Source organism: Takifugu rubripes, chromosome 15 (genome assembly GCF_901000725.2).
Source record: "Takifugu rubripes chromosome 15, fTakRub1.2, whole genome shotgun sequence".
NCBI classification, from domain to species: domain Eukaryota; kingdom Metazoa; phylum Chordata; class Actinopteri; order Tetraodontiformes; family Tetraodontidae; genus Takifugu; species Takifugu rubripes.
The window spans coordinates 9,421,464-9,445,735 of record NC_042299.1 but is presented as its reverse complement, the minus strand read 5'-3'; the positions used below and the strand labels follow the sequence as shown (position 1 = coordinate 9,445,735).

The 24,272-nt window shown below is 42.4% G+C and overlaps 1 protein-coding gene across 5 annotated transcripts in view; it reads right to left on the bottom strand.

Annotated features, from left to right (window-relative positions):
* stk32a (serine/threonine kinase 32A) overlaps positions 1 to 21,836 on the bottom strand; it is a 33,048-nt gene extending 11,212 nt beyond the window's left edge. The window contains exons 1-7 of one of the 5 annotated variants that reach the window (XM_029847962.1): positions 21,185 to 21,411; positions 20,937 to 21,020; positions 19,888 to 20,310; positions 15,884 to 15,939; positions 14,751 to 14,902; positions 7,900 to 8,073; positions 1,385 to 1,422 (exon numbers count right to left, since the gene is read on the bottom strand). In XM_029847962.1, coding sequence (XP_029703822.1) covers positions 1,385 to 1,422; positions 7,900 to 8,073; positions 14,751 to 14,902; positions 15,884 to 15,939; positions 19,888 to 19,939 — 472 coding nt within the window. In that variant the 5' untranslated portion in view covers positions 19,940 to 20,310; positions 20,937 to 21,020; positions 21,185 to 21,411. Of the gene's footprint in view, positions 1 to 1,384; positions 1,423 to 7,899; positions 8,074 to 14,750; positions 14,903 to 15,883; positions 15,940 to 19,887; positions 20,311 to 20,936; positions 21,418 to 21,498 lie in introns of those variants that run through there. The other 4 variants (XM_029847963.1, XM_029847965.1, XM_003970943.3 and 1 more) reach the window with 4 other exon arrangements.
* Positions 21,837 to 24,272: the final 2,436 nt, after the last annotated feature.

The window sequence follows — 24,272 nt, the reverse complement described above, 5'->3', positions numbered from 1 at the left end:
CATCACTTTTCTATTTTTAATTTGTCATTGTTTTCTGCAGCTTCTGCCTCTCTGTTGCTGTACGGTTGTGATCCTATACATGAGGCATTAAAGTATCGCCTATAATGTAGGATATAATTATGTTGGAACATTTCCTGTATTTGACACATGTGACGTTTTCTGATCCTGCATTTAAGACCTGGATATCATTGACAATATTCCTCGTGGAGCTTTTCTTTGCAGCCTGGGGCTAGAGTTGTCATCAAAGCGGCATTACACGTGCATGAATAAATTGTTTTTCTGTATTTGAAGCAGGTCCCAGGGGACCAGACGGGGAACAGGTTAATGGGATTTCAGACGGGTCCGCGTAGCAATGGATCAGACTGAAGATAAACGTTTATTGGGAGTGGAGGGACAAACAGAAACCCGAAAAAGAAAAACACATGCCCTGGAAATCAATCAAAAAGAGCTGTTTACTCTCTTCCACCCCCCACCCCCCCTTTTTTTCTTGTATGTTGACATCTCTGTCTTTCTTGCATTTGGTCATAGCATTCTAGGACATATCACTCTTTGTCAATTTTTCTTAGCCAGCTTTCAGGAAGCTCAAGGAAGATTTTTTTTAAAATAAAATAGCACATTTGAAAGCACTTTAGAAACCAAAATGGTGTTCACGTCTTTCACATTGCTCCTTTTTTGTCAAATCTTTCAAAAATGCCTCTTAGTTTGAGAAGCGGTGCCGGCCGCACAGCCCTGACTTCAGCCTTGACTTCAACTCTGGAACGCTGAGCCTCAGTCAGGACTCACACCTGTTCCATTTGCCTCTTTGGAAGAACGTCACTGAATCCCTGCAGTATGATAAGGCTTGGGCTTGTTTGTCCATAAGTGTCCGCACTCTTTTCTCCCTCAAAATGTCACACTGTGCACCCTGGCAGGCAGATTTGTATTTGTGAAAAGATTATTTCAACATCTCTGACGTGAGTTGATCTATTATCCAAAAGGGATTTTTTTTTTTTGCTCAATGGGATGAAGAAAGGATTTGAATATCCCTAACACACTTTTTCCTACATGACTACAGAGGGGAAAAAAATGTTAACATTTGAATTTAAGTGAAGTTGCAGTTAACAATTCCACAAATCTGGTTGATTTGACTGCTGTCGACCCTTTAAATTGATTTATTGACCCACTCCACTGTGAAAATTCACCATCTGACCCCTTCGAGTGTCATATTTTCCTTCCACTCTTCACATATGAAGGAAAACAGGAGCAGAAGAGACTCAAATGAAGACAGGATATGGACAGACAATTTTTTTTCCAAAAAAATAAAATGACATTTGGATTAAGCTGTTCAATTAAAACTATTATTCCTATAAAATGGATCGCTCCCTTGCTAGAGACTGGATCTTACCATGCTCATCCAGGAGAATGTTGTCAGGTTTGATGTCCCTGGAAAAAGAACACACACATCAGTTGGAAGGCTGTCAGTTATGCTTAAATCCTAAAACTCGCCTCACCTTGTACAAATGGGGACAAAAAAATCAGACTTTCAATATAGCGTGTGTGTCCATATTTTGAAAGTTAAATTTGCGATGTCTTTTGACATAATTATTGTTAAATTCTGCAGCATAACTTTGTTCCACATTCTGTAGTTTTAGATATATCATATGTTCTTTCTGTGTGTTTTTAAATGAGCTCCAAACAAACATTTGACCTTGGCCTTGTCCTTCATACCTTTCACAGCCTGCCTAGTGACAACATACAATAAATCATGCATAGTAATAAAACTTCATTATCATTCATAAAACGTCATTTCATTAGCCAGGAAAAGGGGGGGAATTTAAAACACCAATAAATAATAGCAAACTCAAAACAATAGGTTTGACCAATCACACCTCAAGTGACTCACCCTAATGATGCCGTCTATTAATAATCATATTACAAATGACATAAGGTTCTGTTACATCAAACCTGCATTTTCCAGGAGTGGAATACAAAGTGGACTGACTCACGGTTTTGTTGAATCATTCCTCTGTAGTGGATAATGATAAAGGACGTGTTATACTTAAATTAGATTAAAACCTTCTGAAATGGCACAATGGGGCACCACTCTGTTATCGGTGTGTGAGTGAACAAGTGAATAACTAATGCCATTGAGTGGTGATGGGGGGGTGGGGACAGCCGGTTAAGCTGTGGGAATAAAACTGTGACACCTGAGATGTGGAACAGGTGCAGGTGGAGGCTTTTACCCACAGGAGCGCGGTTTCTGCCGGTGTCTCATCATTCAGGTGTTCACACGGATGACGACTGCAGTTGGCACCTACTTTATTTATTTAATGTTTTATTAACACACTTTATTCAGTATATGTGGTACCTTATCAGTTAAAATGTATGAATCAGACTGGTGCATTGCAATTTCTATTAGAGATTGCACTGATTTGTGGTCTGTTTTGATAAAAGTCTTGTTTCATGTCAATGGAATTTATTTTAATGTGGACCAATTATAGTCAAAGGGTGTTATTTACTTGCAGCTAATGTTTAATTGTTAACTTTACATACAACTGCAATTTGTTCAGTGTCTGCCTTCCAGCCCAGTTTCTCTGTCTCTAAATAGAGACCGTCTAGAAGGGTTGGCCAATCAAATAACATGAATGTAGATATAACTATAATTTAGGAAGTCCTCAGACCTGCGCCAAGTGGTGATATGAGGTAGCGCAGCATAATAAATAAAATCATGATGAACTTTTGAGATTTCAGATCTGTACATCACCTCTTCATACAGTGACTTCGTACTCTGTTGAACTGTGTCTATAATCCAAATATTCTCATAATTTGTGAGAATGTGTTTATTCGACAGCACTTGCACATTAAGATGAGGTCAACAGCAACAGTATCAATGAGGTCCTAAACTTTCCACTTTTTCTTCTCATTTATACGTCTTTTTGGGTCTTTCATGGCAAATAGCCATAGCCAGCCTTTCCATGACTGAACCATATCATTTTAGATTACAAATGTTTTCCCTTTTGTATTTGCATGACAAACCTTTAGTGCACTTCTTTCTGCATATTTTTATCTGGAGAGGATGAGTGGGAGAGTTCATCGTGCTCTTGCACATGAGAGCACCACAGCTCTAAATATACTGGAAACTTCAGAGACAAAAACCCAGCCCATCTTTAATCACTAAAGCATGCAGCAGTCAGTATGAAATTGACATGACAGCATGAATATGTGTTTATTAGATGAGATGGTGGTCTGATTTTAATACAGCTTATGGCATTTACTTTGACCAAATGGAGAAAAAACACAGTTTTTTCTATCCTAAAAGACATTTATTTAGATATTTATTTTATAAATAAAATATCTGCCAGTACCCAACTGACTGTACAGCTTCAGCTTTAGAGAGCACATGCTTCTATTAATTGGATCTACTGCCCTGTAGCACCTCAGTTTCATTTAGCATATCAAAGGCCACGGTGGACTGTATTTCTAAATTTCTTACATGCACTTTTACCCTGTAGCGCATTAGCCTGTGGGCACGTTTTAGGACTATGGTGCTCATGGTCAGGTGGTGAAAGGTCAGTAATGTAACCCCTAATTAGGTGACATTTTCCTCAAAGAAAGAATGGCGACATGTTGCTTCTTCAAAAAAAAAAAGCAACAAAGGATGACAGCAACATCTAAAGGCCATGCTGTCTATGTGACACTGCAGGACAATGAAGGTTTTTGACAGGTTTTTGAAAGCTAAAACAAGGTAACAAGACTTCTTTATGGGTGGATTTGGCTTCTGGCAAGAGGAGGATGCTAATGATTGTCACTATGTTTTCAGAATGTTCCTTTTATAAATTTTGGATTGTGTAAAATGTATTTTAAAGTGCATTATGTGGAAAACTACTTGGAAAAACAGGGAGATGCAACTTAATTTGAACAAAAGACTAACAAATAAGGTACTTCGGGCATCTCTGTAAATGGTGGTTGCTTGATGAAAGGCCTGAGCTCACTGTAAGCTGATCTCTCAGCTTTTTCTCTCAGTTGACTGACCCTACAAGCTATTACCAGGATCTAATGGCCTCATTACAGCCTGCTATCAGGGCTAGGTGGATAAATGAACCCTGTACCTGGCCATGTGATACTGCAGTGATACTGGAGCAGACAACACATCTGAGAACAGAAGCAACAAAAAACCCACGCAAGTCCGGTGACCACGAAGCCAACCATTATAGGAAACCATAAGAATACATCCATGTTCAAAGGCTGGCATTACATTTTTGGATATTGTTTTCCCCAATGATATCAACCGTATTTTCAATAAAATCTTGATTAGTTTACAAATGGATACACTCTATTCCTGTCTCTACCTAATGAAATGAGCCAGTCGGGGATGGTATTTTCTTGTTTTGTGCCACCTGTGCTATGTCTGCAGATGCATTCAATCAGATTTTGAGTAGATCCATAATTTTAAAGTGATACACCTTTTTTGGAGCAGGTTTGACCCAGTGCAGGTTTCGATGATTGATAGCGAAAACATTTTTAGTTTAATGGATTTCCTCTGCAGGCAGCTGCCTTGGTGAAATTGTCATTCCTAGTTTTCTGGGCCTTTGCTTGCAGCCACTTTAATCAGTCTCTTTCATGTCTCAAGTTCCTCCTCGGTTTGAAAAAGAAAAGGGAAAAAAGAAGAAGCTGGGAGCTGTTTGAGATTTTGCCTCCCACTCTGGTTCAGAAAGGAAAGGGGAGAAGCTGTGGAAGCCCCAGAAAGCCCACAGCTCAGATACATCACAGGCCCCAAACAAGAAGTAAGAACGTCACAGTAGAAAACACGCAGATACGCAGAAACACCCCACCACCACCACCACTCCACCCCCCAACAGTAGCCGCAGAAGAGCAATGCCTTTGAATATGAACTGAAACAGGGTCCCCCAAAAAGGCCCCAGCTAAGTCACCAGCTGCATCTCTCATTGGCAAAGTAATCCATGTCTTATTTAGGGAAAAAGAGGAGGGTACAGTTTGCATCAGCTCACACGTGCGCACGTGCATGTGGGTGACGACTCCAGAGAGATGCTCATTCCTTATTTACCAGCAGAGTGAGTGTGTCTGGTTAATGAAAGTTGGGCCTGACTTCCCAATTTAACTTTAGATGATTTTTAAAGCGATTGGGAATGTTATGCAGCCAGTGAGCGAGCAATTCTATCTTAACAAGTGGCAATCATAAAAAAAATTGAAAACGCACAAAACATTTAATACACTTTTGCAACAAATGCTACCCTTCTGCCTGTCTCTATAACCGTTTCTTCCACAGCTGTTGAAAAATGTGCCCAATTGGTTGCTATAGCCGCCATATAAAAAAAGCACTTCAAATCACATTTTGGGAGTAAGCTGGCTATTAAACTTCTATCATGACCCAAGGAAACCTTCCATCATTGCCATCATAATCTCCATTTGTGAGGCTTTCCTCCGTTCAAATGTTCCATTCACGTTTTTTTTTTAGTGGAAAACGGGCACCAGCTGCCACCTTAATCTGTATTTATGAAATGTCTGGGTAGAATATTCCCTCCCTCTCCTCTCTCCTGGTTCTTCAATCCCCCCTCTTCTTCTAGGAAATGAAACTTTAACACACTCCATGAATAAAGAATACTTTACTTGAAGTCATCGCAAATGCACGCCATTACTGGAATCTGCCCCCACCTCGTCTGCCATCTTATTTTCAGAAATATCTGAGAGAATCACAATTTGTGAGCCCCCCCGCTGCGATTAAACAAAGACTACATTATCAAATGAATAGTTTGAATTAAAAGCCAGAGTTGATGTAAAATCATCTGAATAAAAGCCAGACCAAGCACAAGAGAAAGGGAGATATCTGCGCTGATGAGCGTACTGTTGAGGCGGCAGCACAATGGGGAAAATGGAGACAAGATGAGGGGAAAATGAAGATAGCTTGCCACAGGATCCTGCCGAATCTAAATTCGCAGCTTTTAATGAGGAATCTGGGCATGAACAATGGGTCCTTTTTAAAATAACAACACTAACAAGGTTTTAAGCCTCATTAATGTATTTTCCGACTGTGGCAGACTGTTTGATGCGCGTAGGCTCGCGCTCTGTTGCTGCAGTTGCACCTGAGCACTGAGCTCATTTCACACGGTAAATAATGCATCTGTCAGGGACTGCGCTGCACATATTTAGCTTCTTTACATTCACAGGAAGATGCAGCTCATCTTTAACAGCCAACCTAATGGAATAAATCATTTTAGAAGAATGACATTCGACAATGATGTAGATCTTTCCAAAATGGAAAGGTGAGACCTTGTTAAGATCAACTGCTGACGCTTTCCAGTCACCAAAATCCACCTGAGGGTTTTGCCTCAGAGACTGTTGCTGTGCTCAAATGGTGAAGTTATCTCTCTCTCTCTCTCCCTCTCTGTCTCTCTCTCTATCACAAATTTATTCTGTGTCTTTCTATACCCAGCACACATGTAATGTGTTGTCACACACTTGCCATGCATCTCTCCACTTGTTTAGAGGCAACTAAGTCTCTGGAGATGTCACTTAATTGAAATGTATTCTGTTGTTAATAATTCAAAGACCTCGGAGAGCATAAGGTTAAAAACACAGGCTAACTCTGAAGTGCTTCAGACTAGCAATAATGCCCTTGAGCTTCAACTCACGATGACAAAAACCGACAATATCAAAAATATGAATACCTAAAAAGGACACACGTAAAATAATTCATATATATTGTGATATTCTCCAGATGCCGATGTGCTGCATTAATGGCTGGCAATTGTATGAAAGTGAAGAGGTTTAATGTCCCAAGATTTAAACTATAGACTACTTTGTAGATGCTGCATCGATGAGGTATGCAAATGCGGAAAACTTCAGCACGTCACTTGTTCAAAAGTAATCAAGTCCACATCTGAGGGAGGAAGGTATATATTCAATTTCCATACAGATGAGCCGACGGTTACTTTTAGCATCTCTGGAGATAATAAATGCAGATTGAAAAGATCTTGATTCCATCAACACAAACGTCCCCAACACCTGCGCATCAGGATGCAAGTCTGTCCTCTCGAGCACTGAGACAGAATTAACGATTTAAATATTCATATTCCTTTAAGGATGGAATAAATAAGAAAACTAATAATCCATCATGATTAGAGCTTCCATGCTTTTTTTCCATGGGGAAAAGCTGGTGGTCTGCACATTATGTGTAGGTGTTGACGAACGGCTGCTCTCTGTTGCAGCGGTGTTCACAATTAGTCATAATCTGTTTGGCTCGATCGGCCGATTGAAGGTCTAAGGTGAGTAGTGGAGTCATTGTGGGTACTACAAAGCCTCATATATTGAAGCCAACAGGCGCTATATCGCATCTATTGTAACTCCGTCCAGAATTGTATGCATCTAAAATGCATGTATTGCTGCAAGACTTTTAGCCGTCATTGGTGACCTTCAGAGAAATGTGCTTTCGGCACATCATTTGGGAACATTGTAAAGCTTTCACTCACTCTATTATATACATTTTTGCCATGACAAGATACCTTTAGGCTCATGAGTCGCCTCCAACACACTTTTGATGTTGGGCTAACGCCATATGAACTGGGGCCAAGTGTGGTTGCTGACACTGATGCAGTCTTTGCTGCCGAAAAACACTTCAATTAATTAAATGTGACACCAACGCAGCAAAAACGCCGCATTTCACAACAGCTAGCGTCTGCAGCACAATGTAAACTGTTGTGTCAGGTGTGACCCCTGTGTCAAGACGGCTCGAACCTCTGCACTGTGTAGGAGCAGCCGTGTTATAAAATTCCACAGACAGCTAAGGAGGAAAGGACAAGTTGGCGGGTTGTAATTAAACCCGGTGCTTACTAAATATAACAGGAAATTAACTAATGTGAAAACCTGATTAGAGGAAGCAAAATAAGTGGAAAGAAAGCTTACCGGTGAATAATGTGCTTGCTGCGGAGGTAACCCAGGGCCAGGGCCAGTTCACAGACGTAGAGTTTGACAGTGCTCTCTGAAAAGTGGACGTTCTGTTGGAGGTGATAGCGCAGGTCTCCTCCTAAGAGCAAGTCCACCACCATAAACATGTCTTCCTCATCCTGGAAGGAATACCTGCAGAGGAAGGCAGTGGTGAAGAGTTCCAGAGGGAAGACGAGTAGATTTGGATTAAAGGAAAATGGGTTAATGCACATTAAATCGTATCAGCCTTATTTTCCTCCTCTAAATAGACCTCAGACAGTCGGCTTCGCAGACCTTTGCTTTGTCTCTAAGGAGACGCAAAAATGATGTTTAGAAATTACTGCATCCAACATTGCTCTGTATTTATTTAAAAATCCTACACCAGGAAGTTTAACCTTCCAAAATATAGGACATTCACATCACATTCAGTGTAAACTTATATTAAGTGATAACAGCTGTATTTTTAACATTATCTTAATATTTTGTTTTGACATGAATGTAATTCTATTTTTAAGACATGTAAAATCAGCTAAAGGGTTAAAAATAATATTGGCTTCATTACATTTTAATGTTTTTGTTTTTTTTACTATGTAGTACATTCCCTTCTCTGGAATAAAGATTCTCCTGATAACAATTTTTAAGGGTTAGATTTTAAAGACTCAGTCACATAAGATGAAGGAGGTACAAGAGGGAATAAAATAAGCCGAACAATGAAGCATAAAGAAAAGAAGCTCTATAAGCTGAAAAAAGGCAGGCATTTAAAGAGCTCTTGGCTAAAAATGAGGGTGGGGGGCCATGAAAAGACAATGTCTACTGTTGCGTGTGTAAAATCTGTAGCACTGACAGAAAGAGCTCTCTGAAATGATTAAACAGATTAATGAAGAGCTCTCTATCAAAGACTCCATGAGGCAGCAGCTCACTATTAAAGAACTCTTAGGCAGTTCTCTAAGGAGGCAGGAAGGTTCGCTGAGGAGCTCGGACAGAGGAAAGTTGATGAGAGTGCAACTCAAAGAAGACAAAGAAGACATTTCAAGAAAAGGTCTGGGGGGGCTGCACATTTATAACAGAGAAGTCTTGTTCCATGGCCGAATGTACAAGGCAGCAGCTCTTAGACAAACATGAGGGCTTCATAGAGCAGATTTCTCATCTCTGTCAACACCGGGAGGCTGAAGAGCCACAGTGAGTTTACCACCGACAACAACAAAAGAAGCTGTGGGAGATGCTCGAGGAGACGGAGAAGCTAAGGAATTGAGTGGAGGCAGGAAACAAAGACACGCAAAGCCTTAAAGAAAGAAGTCCTCCAGCTTTGGGTGAACTGCAACTTTTTTTACGTCTGTTTCAAAGACATTTCAAAGTGCAATCTAAGATTCTGCTATGTAAAATTTTCACATGCGATGAATAGAACAAATATTTATTGTGGACTTTGGCACAGCGAGGAGCAGCAAATCCATTAGGCGGATCGATTGCACACAAAAACCTCCTACGAACCCAGTTTAATCAAGTGGAAAAATAGCTCTCACGCTTGACTGAGATTTCCGTGTTTTCCATCCCACAAGTCCATCAGAAAGGTGGTAGGGACTGAAAGAGCATCATCACGCTGGGGAGCCGTTCCCTCTCACAAGTAAATAAGACTGCCATGCAATCTCTCCCTGGACTGCTTTAAAGCTAACCGAGGTGGACAGACAGGCAGGCAGGCAGGCAGACAGGCAGGCAGGCAGGCAGGCAGGCAGGCAGGCAGGCAGGCAGGCAGGCAGGCAGGCAGACAGGCAGGCAGGCAGGCAGGCAGACAGGCAGGCAGGCAGGCAGGCAGACAGGCAGACAGACATATACTCACAGAATCTAGTTCCGAATCTAAACTCCTCTAGATGATCTATTGATGCTTCAATCATTTCTTGCGTGACGTATATCAAGGTATTATGACTACTACCCTTTCTATAAACCGTCTCACCTTTTGCTAAATTAACATTATATTTTAGGCCATTTTAGCGACGTCCCAGATCTATTACAGTGTAAGTTGGTCCCCTGTAACACTCCCTCTGAATGGGCTTTTCTCTGTTTTGCTCTCTGACGTGGCTACAAGTGTTTGAATATAAATGCAGTCTCCTGTGGCCTGCTGCCACCACAGCACTCATAAAGTCGTTCTTCACCGTTACATTATATGGCGGGTCACAAAAATTACCCAATTATTAGCATTAATCTGACAACACACGATTAATGAAATATCACAAAGTCGGTTTCATTTGAACTTTTTTATAACGGTGTGCTAAAAAGAGCATGAAATTGATAGCTTTGGCCACCCTTTTACAATTGCTTTGGCTCATGTTTAATGTTTTAACAGGTTACAATTTAAAATAATAACCTAAAAGCAGAGCATTTGGCTTTTTGCTCTCTTGCTTCTTTTCTCTTTGCTCTCTTGCTTTTTTTGCCCCTCTTCTCCTTATTTAATTCTGCTTTTCCGTGCTACGATGCCCCGCACCACATCCATTTCAATGTGACCTCTTCAGTGGCCTCCAGGCATGCGGCCCGATGGGAGAGCATCCTGGATGGAGCTTTGAGAGGCGCAGGCGCCCACGGTCGCTTGAATAATGGAAGCATAGAGAAACTACAGGGGGCTTAGACGGTGAACAAAAATGAAGATTTTATCCCTGCTCTCATCTGTGTGTAACATTTGTAGGACATTTGTTTGGCTTTTGCAACACAATACGACCCATACATTCAGTAACAAAGACCTAAGAGGCCTCAGAGGTTCCTCTTCTTTTGGGTTAAACATTTACAAGACTAACATCTCTATAGGAAAAGCTACAGGCTATAAGAGCTCCAATATGCAGATTACATCATCTAAAAGTCTGCACATATAATGGTCCCTTTAAGTGCTCATAACCCTGCATGCCCTGCAAACCAGCAACATTTCGTGGAAACCGACCACAGAGGAAGTAGAGCTAACGGCCAAAAACAGTTTCAAAACATGGATTTATTTCTGCATTTAGCATGAAGTGTCACCTCACCCATATTTCAAAAACGGTTGGGTCTGGTTGGAATTTGGTGTTTTGGTTGTTGCTATCGGTGCTCCTAGGACTTAAGCCGATAAAAACTAAACTAAAAACTTTTATTGCAATTCTTCTTTGGTTGAGGAGTCAGACTAATGGGATAGTATAATAATTTAGTCAAAAGAAAAGATTTAAAATTTTGAATTGCATTTCGATTCTCCTAGATGTCCTCCCTTTTAAAAGGAGTTTATTTGTTTTACCCTGAAATTAAATTACTTTAAACTGGACTCCCCAAGACCTCCCTGCAAAACGCAACTCACACTTTTAATGAGGCAAATAAAATAACCTGTCTCACTCTCGGTTAATAATTACACCTGAAAGGCGGAGGGGGAATCAATATCAGAGAGTCTTGCAAATAATGTGCATGTGCATCAAGATGTGGTTGGCCAAATGCAGGAGCTCTCCGTCGTGAGTGTGCATGCAGAAACGTGACGTGAGCAAAGCCCTCTCAGCCAGCCGCTCCGAGTGTGACATGCTGGATCGATGCCTGCAGCCCTCTGACCTTCCTTCCACTTCATCTCCCCACAACTCTTTTGACTGACAGCTCCGTTTACTCTGTGTCTAATGGACCCTGACCACATACTGTAAAGCAGCGATGCGCTTTCATGCAGAAATAAGAACATCCCTTTCTTACAAAAAGTGAACAAAATGACTTCTCTTCAGTGCGGTCTTACTTTAACCATTAATCGCTTGAATAACTTAATCGTACTTGAAGAGTTTTCTTATTCTCACCTCCCTTGATTATAACATTTCACCCGGTCACCCTGACATTAGACCCAGTGCTTCCCATGCTGACACGCTGCTTTCAGGCGCACAAAACGCAGGTTTGAAAAGCCAATTTTTCTGCTACACAATGACGTTGCTTCTAAGTGTAAGTGGATCTTAGAATTGCTTAGAGGGACTGTAGTTTTTCCAAGGCTGGACATTCATTTAAAATGTGAAGTGCTGGTGTATTGCTACATATCAGGCATACTCGACCCTGGGGGGGGGGGGGGGGGGGGGGGGGGCATTGTAATCTGCATGAAACTGCACATTGATGCATTAATGTTTGTAAAAGCTAAACCCATCAGCAAAGTTAGGTAATAACTGAACAAATAGGGGCCTCGCTAAAGAAAGCGGCACTTTGATCCTTTGAGCATTTCTCGGCTTGACAGTTACACAATTTTTTTTTTCTTTTTAGAATGAAAGCTTTATATATCAAGCTGGGTTTCAGGGGTCACACAGAACAGAACAGATGTTTTGAAGCCAAATGGACTGAATCTGAAGCCATGCAGAATAGTGCGGAACATTGTCAATTCCTTCAGAAACTACTGTTTGTTTAAAAGGAAATTTTGGAAATTACGGTTTCAAAATGTGTCCAGTAAAATAGGTAAACAACATTCTGAACATCATAAGTAATAACAATAGCCTGCTGGGTTTTTGTTCCTCATCAAACATTACGAAATCAGCCTCTCTGTTCTTAATTTGGTTGATGATCAGTAATTATTGATGCAGATATTAGTTAAACAAGTCCAAGATGCTTTCCAATATTAACAATGAATATTAAACTGGAACTACTAAAAAATCCATCCATCCATCCATCCATCCATCCATCCATCCATCCATCCATCCATCCATCCATCCATCCATCCATCCATCCATCCTTCCATCCAGTTTGTGTTAACTGTGAAAACTGAGTCATGGGGGTTGCTGGAATCTGTCCCAGCAATCACTGAATAAGAGCCAGGCGTAAACCCAGGTCAGGATGACAGTCCATCATCGGACACTCACGCACTCACACTGTTAACTCCCACAATCCTCCCACAGTCAACACCTACTGTAAGAGTAAGTTAGAGTCTAAATCAACCTAATGAGGGGAACCTGCGGGAAAAAAATCCAAAAATGATAAAGGATGATCAAAGCTTCATTTATCTAATAATATTTCACTGATAATGTCTGATTTGGGTAACTGCGCACGCTCTAATTAGTCCAGCTCCAGTTAGTAGATCCAAAAGTTAACTCTGCTAGCACAACAAATATGCTGCCACAGTTTGGCGCCTGACTCCTTTTTCTTCCCATCTTTGATGGTGTGACCATGGCCTTTAAATCAAAGCTGTGATGTTGCCAGTGAAAGCTCTCCTTACACTGCACAGACGCGCCGGGCTGCCTTACCGCTGCTGGCACATCAATATGGCAATTGGAGCTTGTGTGCCAGACTTTAGGATTCTATAAATTCTGAGGTTCTGATGGGGAAATTAAGAAATAATTAAGTTGTTTAAAGGTTTTTTTGGGGGGTCAAAATAATTTTTTTTGGGTGACCAAAATAGAAAGGAAGTAATGAGGAGGAAATAGGAGACAAGGAAGAAAACAAGGAGACAAAGGGATGCCAAGGTGACTGAAGAGAAGCCAGAGGAGAAAGATGAGAGGACGGGCTAGATGACAGAGGAAACCTCTTTAAGCATTTTTTTTCCTGTAGAGTTGGCTGGTTGCACTTCATATGCCTGCTAATCTCTCTGACTGACCTTGAGTGTCTACCTTAGGACAGTCGTGCTACTGTCTAACCACAGCGAGACAGAGAGACAGCACAGCGCTGATTCAAGCACATCTCAGGAGGAAATCTTCCTCATCCAGGGGGAGTTTACGCTGCCAAACCCATTAACTCACGACCATTTTTTTTTGTCCAGCACAGCATGCAAAAAAGCAAGCTCTGCTGCTGTTTGTCTTAGGTCCATACCCTGCCCTCCATCTGCTGCTTTCCTTCTCTACCTCCTTGATCATTCTTTTTCTCGCTGTCCAACCTCCCATCACTCTAAATGGGTATAATCTTATCTGGATTAAAAGACAACAACTATTCATTTTCAATCCAAATGATCTCAAATTTAAATGAGTTTTGTTTTAGGACTAAAGACAGAATAAAAAGGATTGAAAGGAAGCCAGCCAAATGGTAAATGGTGAAAAATGACCCAGAAATCCTCCATCTGACATGAACCTGTGAATCAAACGCCACTTTGCCATTCTTTTTTAAGACACCTCCTCTCTGCCTTTCTGCTCAACTGTAGTCCGGGGGTGGCTTCCTGTCACACGCAGCAGAGTGGGAGTCCTTATCAAGGATTAATGTCATCTGTCAGACAAACTTAGCAAGTCGCCAGGAGTCTGACTCCTGGTGTTCAAAATCGGCCTTTGAAATGTGATAAATGAGTTGCTGAAAACGAGCCTCGCGCATCTGATTCTGTATGCACAGAGGGAAAACCTTCCCCCCGGTTCCCTTAACTGTGCGGCGACAAAGAGAATCTGCCGGGCAGGCTTCGTACAACGTGAAGCTTGGATCAGTGAATAAATTGTATTTTCATTTCAGCGACTTCTCAGGAGGTGGTGTCGTGGATGGAGTCTCGTTCTTGTTGCAACAAATAAATAAAACCTTCCCGGGCTTTTAAAATTGGTTTGTGAGGCTGCGGGTGTGTGTCAGGAACCACGGGCTTGTTAACCTGCATGTTTGTAAAAGCATCAACACATTTCGGCATGTTCCCTTATCGGGGAAAGCCACATTTCAGCGAGACAATGCCAAAGTGCTTCCCTGCACATCTTAAGACAGTTGTTTAGTCAGAGTGGCCTGCCAGCACTCTGCATTTGTCACCCACAGAGAATATTTTTGCACTATGTGAAATCTAAAATGCAACCAAGAACACTCCAACTTGTCCAGCGTTTGAAATCCCAGGTGAAACAAGGAGGAAGAAGATGGTTCAGGGTGACATGCTTAACTGACGTGGTCAACAAAACTAAATGAGCATTGCTGAGGAGGCTCACCAGAAGTTGACGAGGAAGGGGTGCTCGAGGTTCTGCATGATCTGCAGCTCTTTTAGGACATTCCTCACTTCGTTCCGCTCCACGCATTTCAACTTGTTCATGTACTTCATGGCGTACATCTTCTTCGTGTCCTTCTTCTGTACGATACACACCTGGTAAAATAACAAAAAACAAATGAACACTTAGTGCTGCGATTGTGCTTTCCTCACGTTTTCCTGCCCGCTTGTTGTCATTGGTCAGCCAAGTGCATGATTAACAAAATCTTTTTGCAACCGAGCCTTTTAATATCAGTCACCAGTGACTAATGCTTTATTGTTTGTCGCTCATTTTGCTCCAGGATTATTGTTTAATCCTGGTGATCACTTATTTAATCCTCTTTTCATATATTAAACTTTCTACACCGGCATAAAATATATTTTAACACTGGGAATCATGTAAGCAATCATTTGAACTGATAGAGCTTATGAAATGTGTCTCCTTTGACACCACCAGAAACAGAAAATGCTACCTGCTGCCTTCTGAGTAAGTGTCATTCCAATTAGGCATCAGACAGGAAGGGACTCCTTGACACTGCCTCAATAAACCGCTGAGTGATAGCCATAATTTATTTGTACTTATGCTTGTCTGTGTGGCGTGCACCAATAAGTTAGTGATTACTGCTATCTGCCAGAGTGATCTGTCCACCAGCCGGCACAGTTAATCAGCCAAACCCTGATCGCATTGCTACTTACATTGAACAGCTTGCCATCTACTGTGATTAGACTGCTTATCTGCAGTTGGAGATAGGGAGGATGCTTTTGTGGGCCTGTGCACACACAAGAGCACATTTGAGCTGTATCTCATGTGTACCATAAGCCTCGAGCGAATTACTCTGCTCCGTATGGCTTAAAGCCATGACAACGTGACATCTACCTCCTCGGATTTATTTCTGTGAGCTGTTGTCTGGCCAGGAAATTAAACCAGTAGTGGCACTACTGACAGGGACAACACAGTATAGAAAATGTTCTATTTGTTTATATTGTAATTCTAAAAGATGCTATTATTATTCATGTTTGGGATCAAATGAGTCAACTCCCCAGGTATCCTTCAGTTTTCCTGCCTGAAAAGAAAATAAATGGTAAAAGCCAACTTACTTTTCCAAAGCTTCCTTTTCCTATTGCTCTCAGGATCTGGAAGTGGTCAAAAGTCACTATGAGAAAGCAGAGCAGAAACCCCCCAGTAAGAGATATGAAATGGCACACACAATGAAAACAGTTAACTGTAACTGCTAGCTAATGATAAACCCCAGGTATTTTGGATTTAAATACATTGCAATGAAAAGTAGGTAATTCAATTTTTCTAAATGGGCAAAAAACTGTGTGGGTTTAGAGTCGGTTCACTCTGAGGTTTTCCTTTCAGCTCAATCAATTCACAATACAGTCATGCTGAAATGGAGACCTCTGGGGCCTTTGTCGGTCTCTGGCATTAAATAGCAATGAATTGAAATAACCTTCAACATAAAAAGGCCCCTCATGATCATCCTTTATGGTTTTCCATGGAACAGAAGCTTATTTTTATTTTAGCTTATTTTTACAGTAGCATTGCAGCTCCAGATTTCTAAATCTCTCCCCTCTAAACCTCAAATGTTCCCCACAGCCTCACAAACACATCTACAAACCAGAGCAGACTATCCTGTCTCACTCTCCACCATCATTTATCCCTGCTATGAACTGGATGGGCCTGTTTGTTCCTTTATATGGCAACCAGGACAGAACCTGTTTTTTGTCCCTCTTTGTTGTGTCCCCTGAGGCTGGAACAGCTGCCTCACACAGGTACACGTGTGTGGACCTACACACCTAGTTTCTGTCCTTTGCTAAGAATTACAGTACATCCTCCCGAAAACATCACCTGTTTCCTGCACAGCAGCCCGTCGGCCGATTCTGCCAGATATATTGGATGTGACAGGTAATGTTACGCCGCGTTAGTCACATATCACCGGCACCTCTCACCATGTCTCAGTTGGAGTGTTCATACAACCTTATCTGGGCCACGCTAGCAAGCCTGTAGACTCGCCGGCGACACACAGACACACGCAGACTCTAGAGTGACCTTTGCATTTTCCTCCAGAGCCCTAATTGTTGTTGTTGTTTTTTTACCCCCCATTCTTTTCATACTTCTTTGGCTTTGGCAGAAAGTGGAGAAAGCGGGGGAGGAATGGACTGAGATATTTTACCAGCAGGGCCTTGAACGGTTTAATGCGCCACATTAAATGATTGACACATGAGTAACAGAGCGTGGAATGATTCGAATCAGCACGCGAGTGGAATTGACGCACCCGCGGCATTTCCACAGTCAATGAGGAAATCAACTTCATTAGAGTTTGACTGACAGGCGCTAATCAGTTTGGACTTAAAGTGACCACGCTTGTTCAGACGGAGTCTCCGAATGAACTGTCCTGTTTGAAGCGTCTCCGCCACTGTAAAAAGTCCTCTTAAGTGTCAACACGCATTTGATCGAGGTTCGTGAAAATTGAGACTGCACCTCTATTGAGCTCACATATACTCTGGAGCTTATTTCCAGATGGCAGCCATCATAATCACAGTCCTTATTCGTCCTGTGTGGCATTTTATGGATATCTGCAAGAGGAGGAGTCCTCAGAGGAGTTAGATTGGACCTCTGTGCTAAGGAGGTTGCAATTTCTTTGTACAGGTATAATGGACACTGTCAACAAAGTTAATCAAGAAAAGAAGGTCAACAATGTCTCATTGTTTCCTAACAGCCCCTCTCTTCGGTCATTCTAAGCCACGATTGCATTCTTTTACAATTTAGACATACAACCAAATAGATGCCATTCACATTTTAAAAGTCTGGCAGATTCCTGATGCAGCTGAGCATTGTGTGGAGGCTATTTTTTTGGAAGAATCATGTACATTTCACATGTTTTTCTTCTCTCTACAATTTTTGATAGCCATCCTCTTTTCATCTCGGTTGTGCCTCTGAGATCCTTCTTCTACCTTCTACCTTCCTTCAACAAAGATTACTTGCTGATAGAAACTAAATCCCTCAAGTGGAATGTATGGACTTTTTGTCAGAAGCTTACATCTAATCCATCTTTTTATGAAAGCTTGGACTTCTTTATAAAAGCATCACACTTTTTCCTGTCCTTTGGGTTTTAGGCACCCCCGCATTGACTTTCCTTTCTCTTCCTAACTGACTTTTTCTGATGATGAGATTGTCAGCGTTACCTGATTCTGTGAATACATACATTATTTATGCAAAGCCAAAATCAGGGAGAGAGGGGTGTTTCCCCTGTGGAGCCCATGCTGCTGCAAGAAGTCCCCTTTCCCTTCACCAAATTCTTTCTAAAGGCACAAAAGTGGAAAACCTTAACACGCCTTCATTCATATTTCAAGTTCTGTCTTATAGGATTCCTCCATGTTGAAGACAGAATGACATTTTGACGTGTCTTTTTTATTCTGACAGCCTGTAAATCACTTATGGAGACGTCAGCAAGGGAGCATCAGCGCTCTCTCTGTTACTCTGACAACTGTAACAGAACCCAAGGGTCCACGTGCAACTGTCATGCGAATGAAGCTCGGTCTGTAGTAAACAGGGCTTGTCCAATAACCTGAGGCTGCAAGAGGAAACGCGTATGTGGCACATGAGGAGCACATGTGAGGCACACGTCATTCTCAGAGGGGCGAAACATGTCTTGACAGGGTTCGTACGCACACACACACACACACACACACACACGCACACACACACCTCTGTATATCACCTGGTATGAAAATGCAAAATATACCGTAGTCTAACCATTTCAGTGGTGAGTCATTGTAGATTCTACCATACTTCCTTTCCTTCTGCCTTTTAGTGTTGAATTATTCGAGCATGAACATTTGAAAACTTGTGAGCCAAAAAAGTGATCTTTAGACAACTTAGCAATTTTTAAAAACATATTTCTCCTTTTTTTTTTGGCTGCACAGGAACTTCTGAGGGTCAATAATCAGATTTCAAATGTCAAGCGTTTCTGTTGGTTAGTATTAAACAAATTCTGGCCTTTACTATTCCTGAAGTAGAAGGTCAAAGCTTCATTTGCATCTTTATTGCTGCTCAGGTGTGTGATGCCCCCTCAACGCGCAGTAAACCAATCCTTGAGAAATGAAGAATCCTACCCACTGTGGCGGTGACGCAACTTCCATCAGCAAGGGGATTACTTTGTTTCCAGCCATCGGGGCTTTTGCCATTTGGCACTACAGGGCCTTTATTATTCTTCCGCCTCAGGTGAAATCAAACACTGCTCCTGTGACACGCCGAAGTCGGGAAAAGGTGCGCTGTTGCATTAAGTCAGAGTTCAGAGAAGCTTTGTGATGAGTGGCATTCCCAGATCGGCATTCAAATGACTCTGCAGCAAGGTTAACCATGAATAATGATGTCCTCTTTGATAGAGTTTGCCGCGAGTGAGGGAGAAAGAGCCGTAGATATGAGATTCATTAGGCTGTGATGTACTGATTTGTCACAGCCTGTGAAAAATAGTTTTCACTTGAACAATGATAATGAAATTCCCTCCGTAGACGCACAAATCAACCGTGATACTCATAAAAATAAATAGAATTTGGCCTGTTAGTTGGGTTTGGTGTTATAAAGTTTGCACTGCAAGGCGGGGGGGGGGGAATGCAGCTGCGAGTGAATCACTGACTCGTGTAAAGTTTTTGGGGTGCAGCCAAGGTAAAATTAATTTCAGAGGCTGGCGAGGATCAATAGGGTTTGCACTGTATTGTCTACCCCGTCAGGAAGAAAACAGGGAGAAATGCAGAACATGAGCTTCGCCAATCAACATAATAACTTCAGACTTTGATGGCACTCGGTCCAGAGTGATTTAAGAGAGTATTGTCGCGTTTTCCTTTCGACTGGAAGGTGACTATCAGGAGACTGAGAGGTGGCTGCAGCGAAGGGATCTCCTCTGTTGCTGAGGGGACCGGAAACAGACCTAATCAGCATTAAATCAGTCTCAGGTTGGCGGCGCGCTTTTGCTGCAGCTAATAATTAACCAGTGATGACAAAATCAAGGCTCCCCAACTTTTTTCCACCCTCCATTTAACCCACCACCCCTGCTTTACCTTATGGTGCGTGAAGAGGAAGCTGCTTCTCAACTCACCCTCACCCGTGTCATCAGCGGCCGGCGCCTTGCTGGACTGTCCGAGCCCCATGGCTGCTCCTCTTGCAGGTCCTCTTGGTTTGCTCTCCTCCTTGGCTCAGCTCAGCATCTGAGGCACACTCGTATCCTGAATGACATTAACCCCCCCCCTCCCTGACCCACACACTCTCACACACACCCATACACTTAGTCTCACGTGTCGGACGACTCGGTGCCCCCACCCTCCCTAGTTCCCTGCCTTAACACAACCACACATCAGTGCACACACAGAGTGGAGGGCTTGAGGGAGCACTTAACACTTAACAGGGTCCACCAATAAAGCTTCCTATTCGTCCTGACGGCTGTTTAGCCGGGGATGGGCAGACGGACGGAGGGTGAGCGATGCACGTGTGGATGTGACCCTCCTTGGGCTGAGACTCCAACCTTTGTGGGGAGGCAGGAAAACACGACACCACCAGCAGAGTGTGGGAGGGACAGGGGGAGGGATGGAAGAAGGATGGAAAGGAAAGCACAAGAATGAAATATATTATATGAAATATTGAAAGGAAGACTGGAAATTAAATCCGACAGGAGAGTGTGTGACAAGAGTAAGAATGTATTAGTTAGGGAAATGATGTTCATTACTGTAGCCTTCCCTCAGTTCACTCAGCCCTCCCTTCATCTGTCTCAAATCACCGAGTTTCTTTGGAAAATAAGTGCATAAACCATGCAAAATGAGGCTATTATCCCCCCCCCCCCCCCCCCCCCCCCCCCCCCCCCCCCCCCCCAAGTCAGAGAACCATCTCTGAGGGGTTTTGATTTGTAGATTTCTCTATTTTGCCGTTAATGGAAGTCCTCAGTCTGCCCTCTTAAGGACATGAGATATTATCACCATTAATTAGATATCGACTAGTGCAGAGTGTTCGTGACCTACGTCCAGCTTATTTCCTGTTATTCCACACAGTTGTGGCTTTTACAACATTGTTTACAATATCTATCCACTGTACATGCCTTCCAAACTTTAAATCTAATTTAACTCAATTGTATTATTTATGTTCCATATGACCTACCGTGTTCCGTGTATGTGTTAGTAACACATCTTGATTTTGTTCCGCTTGAAAATAAAATTGCATCCTGTTTACGGAAGCAGAGTCCTGCCAAGCAGATCCTGCACTAGTGATCTCAGTCTTTAAGATTAACTCTATCAAAGTTCAGTTTATTTCGGGTTTTGACCATAACCGCATCCGTGATCCGGTTGCCATGGCAGCATTTTATGCTCAATGACAGCCTGTCCCGTTTAGAGGAGAACGAAACTGACCTGACTTGAGGCTGCCAACATTCATTCAGGAGGGAAAGCCTCTCTTGAATCCAACCAGCCTTTGTCTTTAGGTCGCCGCACCACCTAAATACCCCCTCTATATAGATAAAATAAACCAAAACTAGTGCGGGAAGCCGCAGTGCCGATCCCCCCGCAGAGGACGTTGTGCTCGGAGTGCAGATCAGATCGAACAGCAGAAACATAATGAATAGAAAGTACCCACTGCCCACTACCCACGCCCCCCTCCCCAGTACCCTCAAGGCACGCACCCTAACACTCCACAGTATCCGCGCACAGCTGCTGCAGGCACCTACCTGCCCCTCCGCTTGGTCGTAATTCCAGTTTATTCTCTTGTAGAGACGTGTGAAATAACGCCTGAGCAACAGTGCACCTCAAGGTGCGCGGCGCGCAGACGACGCGGCACCGGGACACCCGCCGCCACCCGGAGGGGGAAAAAAAGACCCTCTCAGCGGAACGTGACCGGTGCGCCGGAGGAGCGCAAGACGATAACCTTCATTTTTAGAGGAGAGGAGGGGAAAAGGAAGAAAAGTGAAGTAAAAATGGGTCGAGGGAGTAGAGAAGGTGTTCTGCGCTGAGCAGTTGACCTCCACATCACCGCCCGTGTGTAAATGAGACTGGGAACAGGCGTGCGCGTCTGGAGAGGCACGTTTCACAGTCTGGGCACATTGAGCTGCTGCTGCTGCTGGTTGAATTCATTGGGCTATTCCATAGATTGGCGGCTGGGATTTAGGGGCATCACACGGAGAATAGCTTCATATATAGAACGGTCCTTCAGGACTAACATTTTTACGGAATGTTCGAACACCTTTGCTCTTTCCCCCCAGCAGTTTCCGCTTTAAATTCTGGTTTAAAAATGTCATATGACATTTTGCCTCTACAATGTCAGGCTTGCTTGGTTAGTTACATGGTTACAGCGCCTCCTACGGTCCTTTTGGACTTTTTGAGGGTGGTTAAATGCGCCTGAAGGCGAAGTGTTGACGGTCATGATGTGTCCTCTATTTAAATGAAAAGTATGTTCACTTAAAGTGGGTGACATTAAAATGTCAACAGTGAAAATCTCATCCGAAAATGCAGTGAGATCTCCCTCAAATGGACATGTGACGTCCCACCATATTGACAAATTAATCAAGAATAAATGACGTGTGTTTGCCGCACTGGTGCTTTTGGGTCAGATTCCTGCAGTCTCATCCATTCATGCATTAATGTCGGTGGTCATCCGTCAGGCGGGTCCCCTGCCAGGTCAAGGTCAAACCAGCCTCAGAACCCTGGGACCACATATGCTTACGGCACACATTGCAAATATTCCCCAGCTTTTTTTTTTTGGCCCCTCCTCAGTGACAAGACACTTGATGTGGGCCATCCATCTTAATACACGGGGCGGAAGACAGACTATCACGCGCACACAAAGAGGCCACAAACAGCATTTAAAAGGAGGACAGCACCCTGTAGTGCTTCCTAATTTGCTATTTTGTTTTTCAATGTATTGAACTGATGCAGGAAGTCGATATTTCATTTATCAGTGTTGACTTTAAGGAGAAGCATCAATCTCTTTGAGGCAATTTTTGCTACTTCAGTGCATGAAAAGTGTAACATTTTATATGGTTTGTCGTATGACGTCATGTTTAACTTGAAAGGAAGTGAATATCATGGGGACCCTTGTAATTCTTCAAGATGCTGCGCTTAAAAAATGCTGGTCATATACATTGGTTAAAATGAAAATACTGCCATCTAGTGGGGAAATCAGAATATTACGTTTAAAGGAAAGGCCTGCGAAGGGATATAATTCATTTTAAAAAGCTGGGGTACAAGTAACACGCAGTTCCTGTATCGAGTGGAAGCTAATGTTTTCTTCAAAATTTACTACACTTTTTTTCTGCTAAATCCAAGCATTCCACAAAAAAGGAAAATCCAAAATGTGTTTTGAAATTAGATCTCCAAATGTCACAAATGTGTTTTATCCTTACCAACAAAAAACTGCAATGTTTCTTAGATAAATATTTAGTTGCATAAATGGGGTTGAATTTTTCCAGCTATGGGCTATACAGAATATTTCAAACCGTTCAGCCATGCTCACCTGATGTCTGATGGCATCATGTCAGGATGACTATCAGCCAAATGACTTTACCTGTGCCTGATGATCAGACTGGTGCTCTGTTTAACAGCAATACATATTTTGAATGTATATGTGTTAATATACCTTTTTTTAAAGTCCAAGATTCAAAGAAAAATATATTCTAACAATATGAAAACTGTCTTCTGTCAGCTACAAACGTGCACAGGAGGCGGTGGTTTAGTTACAGCATTGTTCTCTACCTACTGTGAGGACAGCTCGTTAGTATGAGTTGCAGGGCTTGTATGGACGTGCCTGAATGTTTACTGAGGCGTCTTCTGGGAATTATAGGAAACTAAGATTTACCTAAGATATCAACAGCATATCTCAAAATGTACTATTTAATACATTACAATAGATTTGATTCAACTTTATTGTTATTGCACATGTACAGATACAGAGCAACAAAATGTAGTTTTGCATCTAACTAGAAGTGCAAAAAGAGCAACAAGTGCAGATATAATATGAAGTAAATAACAGAACAACCAGTCTCATGAAATTAAAAGATAATTTAATATTTTGACAGTTAAATACAGAGTTTAGTTGCATTTCGTCTCTTCAGTATTTAAACGCTGAACAGGACGTACGTCAAATGTGCCACTAGATGGCGCCACACCCCCAACTATACATATGAAGAGTTAACAGAGTAAAAAAAAAAAAGAAAAAAAGAAAAAGACTGCCGATATAATCCTAGAAGTGAAACAAGATGTTCAAAGAATTTTCCAAAGTGAAGGAAAAAAGTTTTCAACCACTGTTCCACTGAGTTCCAAGTTCAACCTCCCTCTAATATCACAGCTGTTGGAGCCGTCAGAGGATCCGCCCAGCAACGATCCGGACATGAAGTCCTTTTCACCTCATCAGCGCCCCGGTGACGACGTCGTGCTCGTACAAAGAAACTACATTTCCATGACGGCAGTGGGAGGACTCGATGAACGAGGTGGGGCGGTTTTTTCTCCT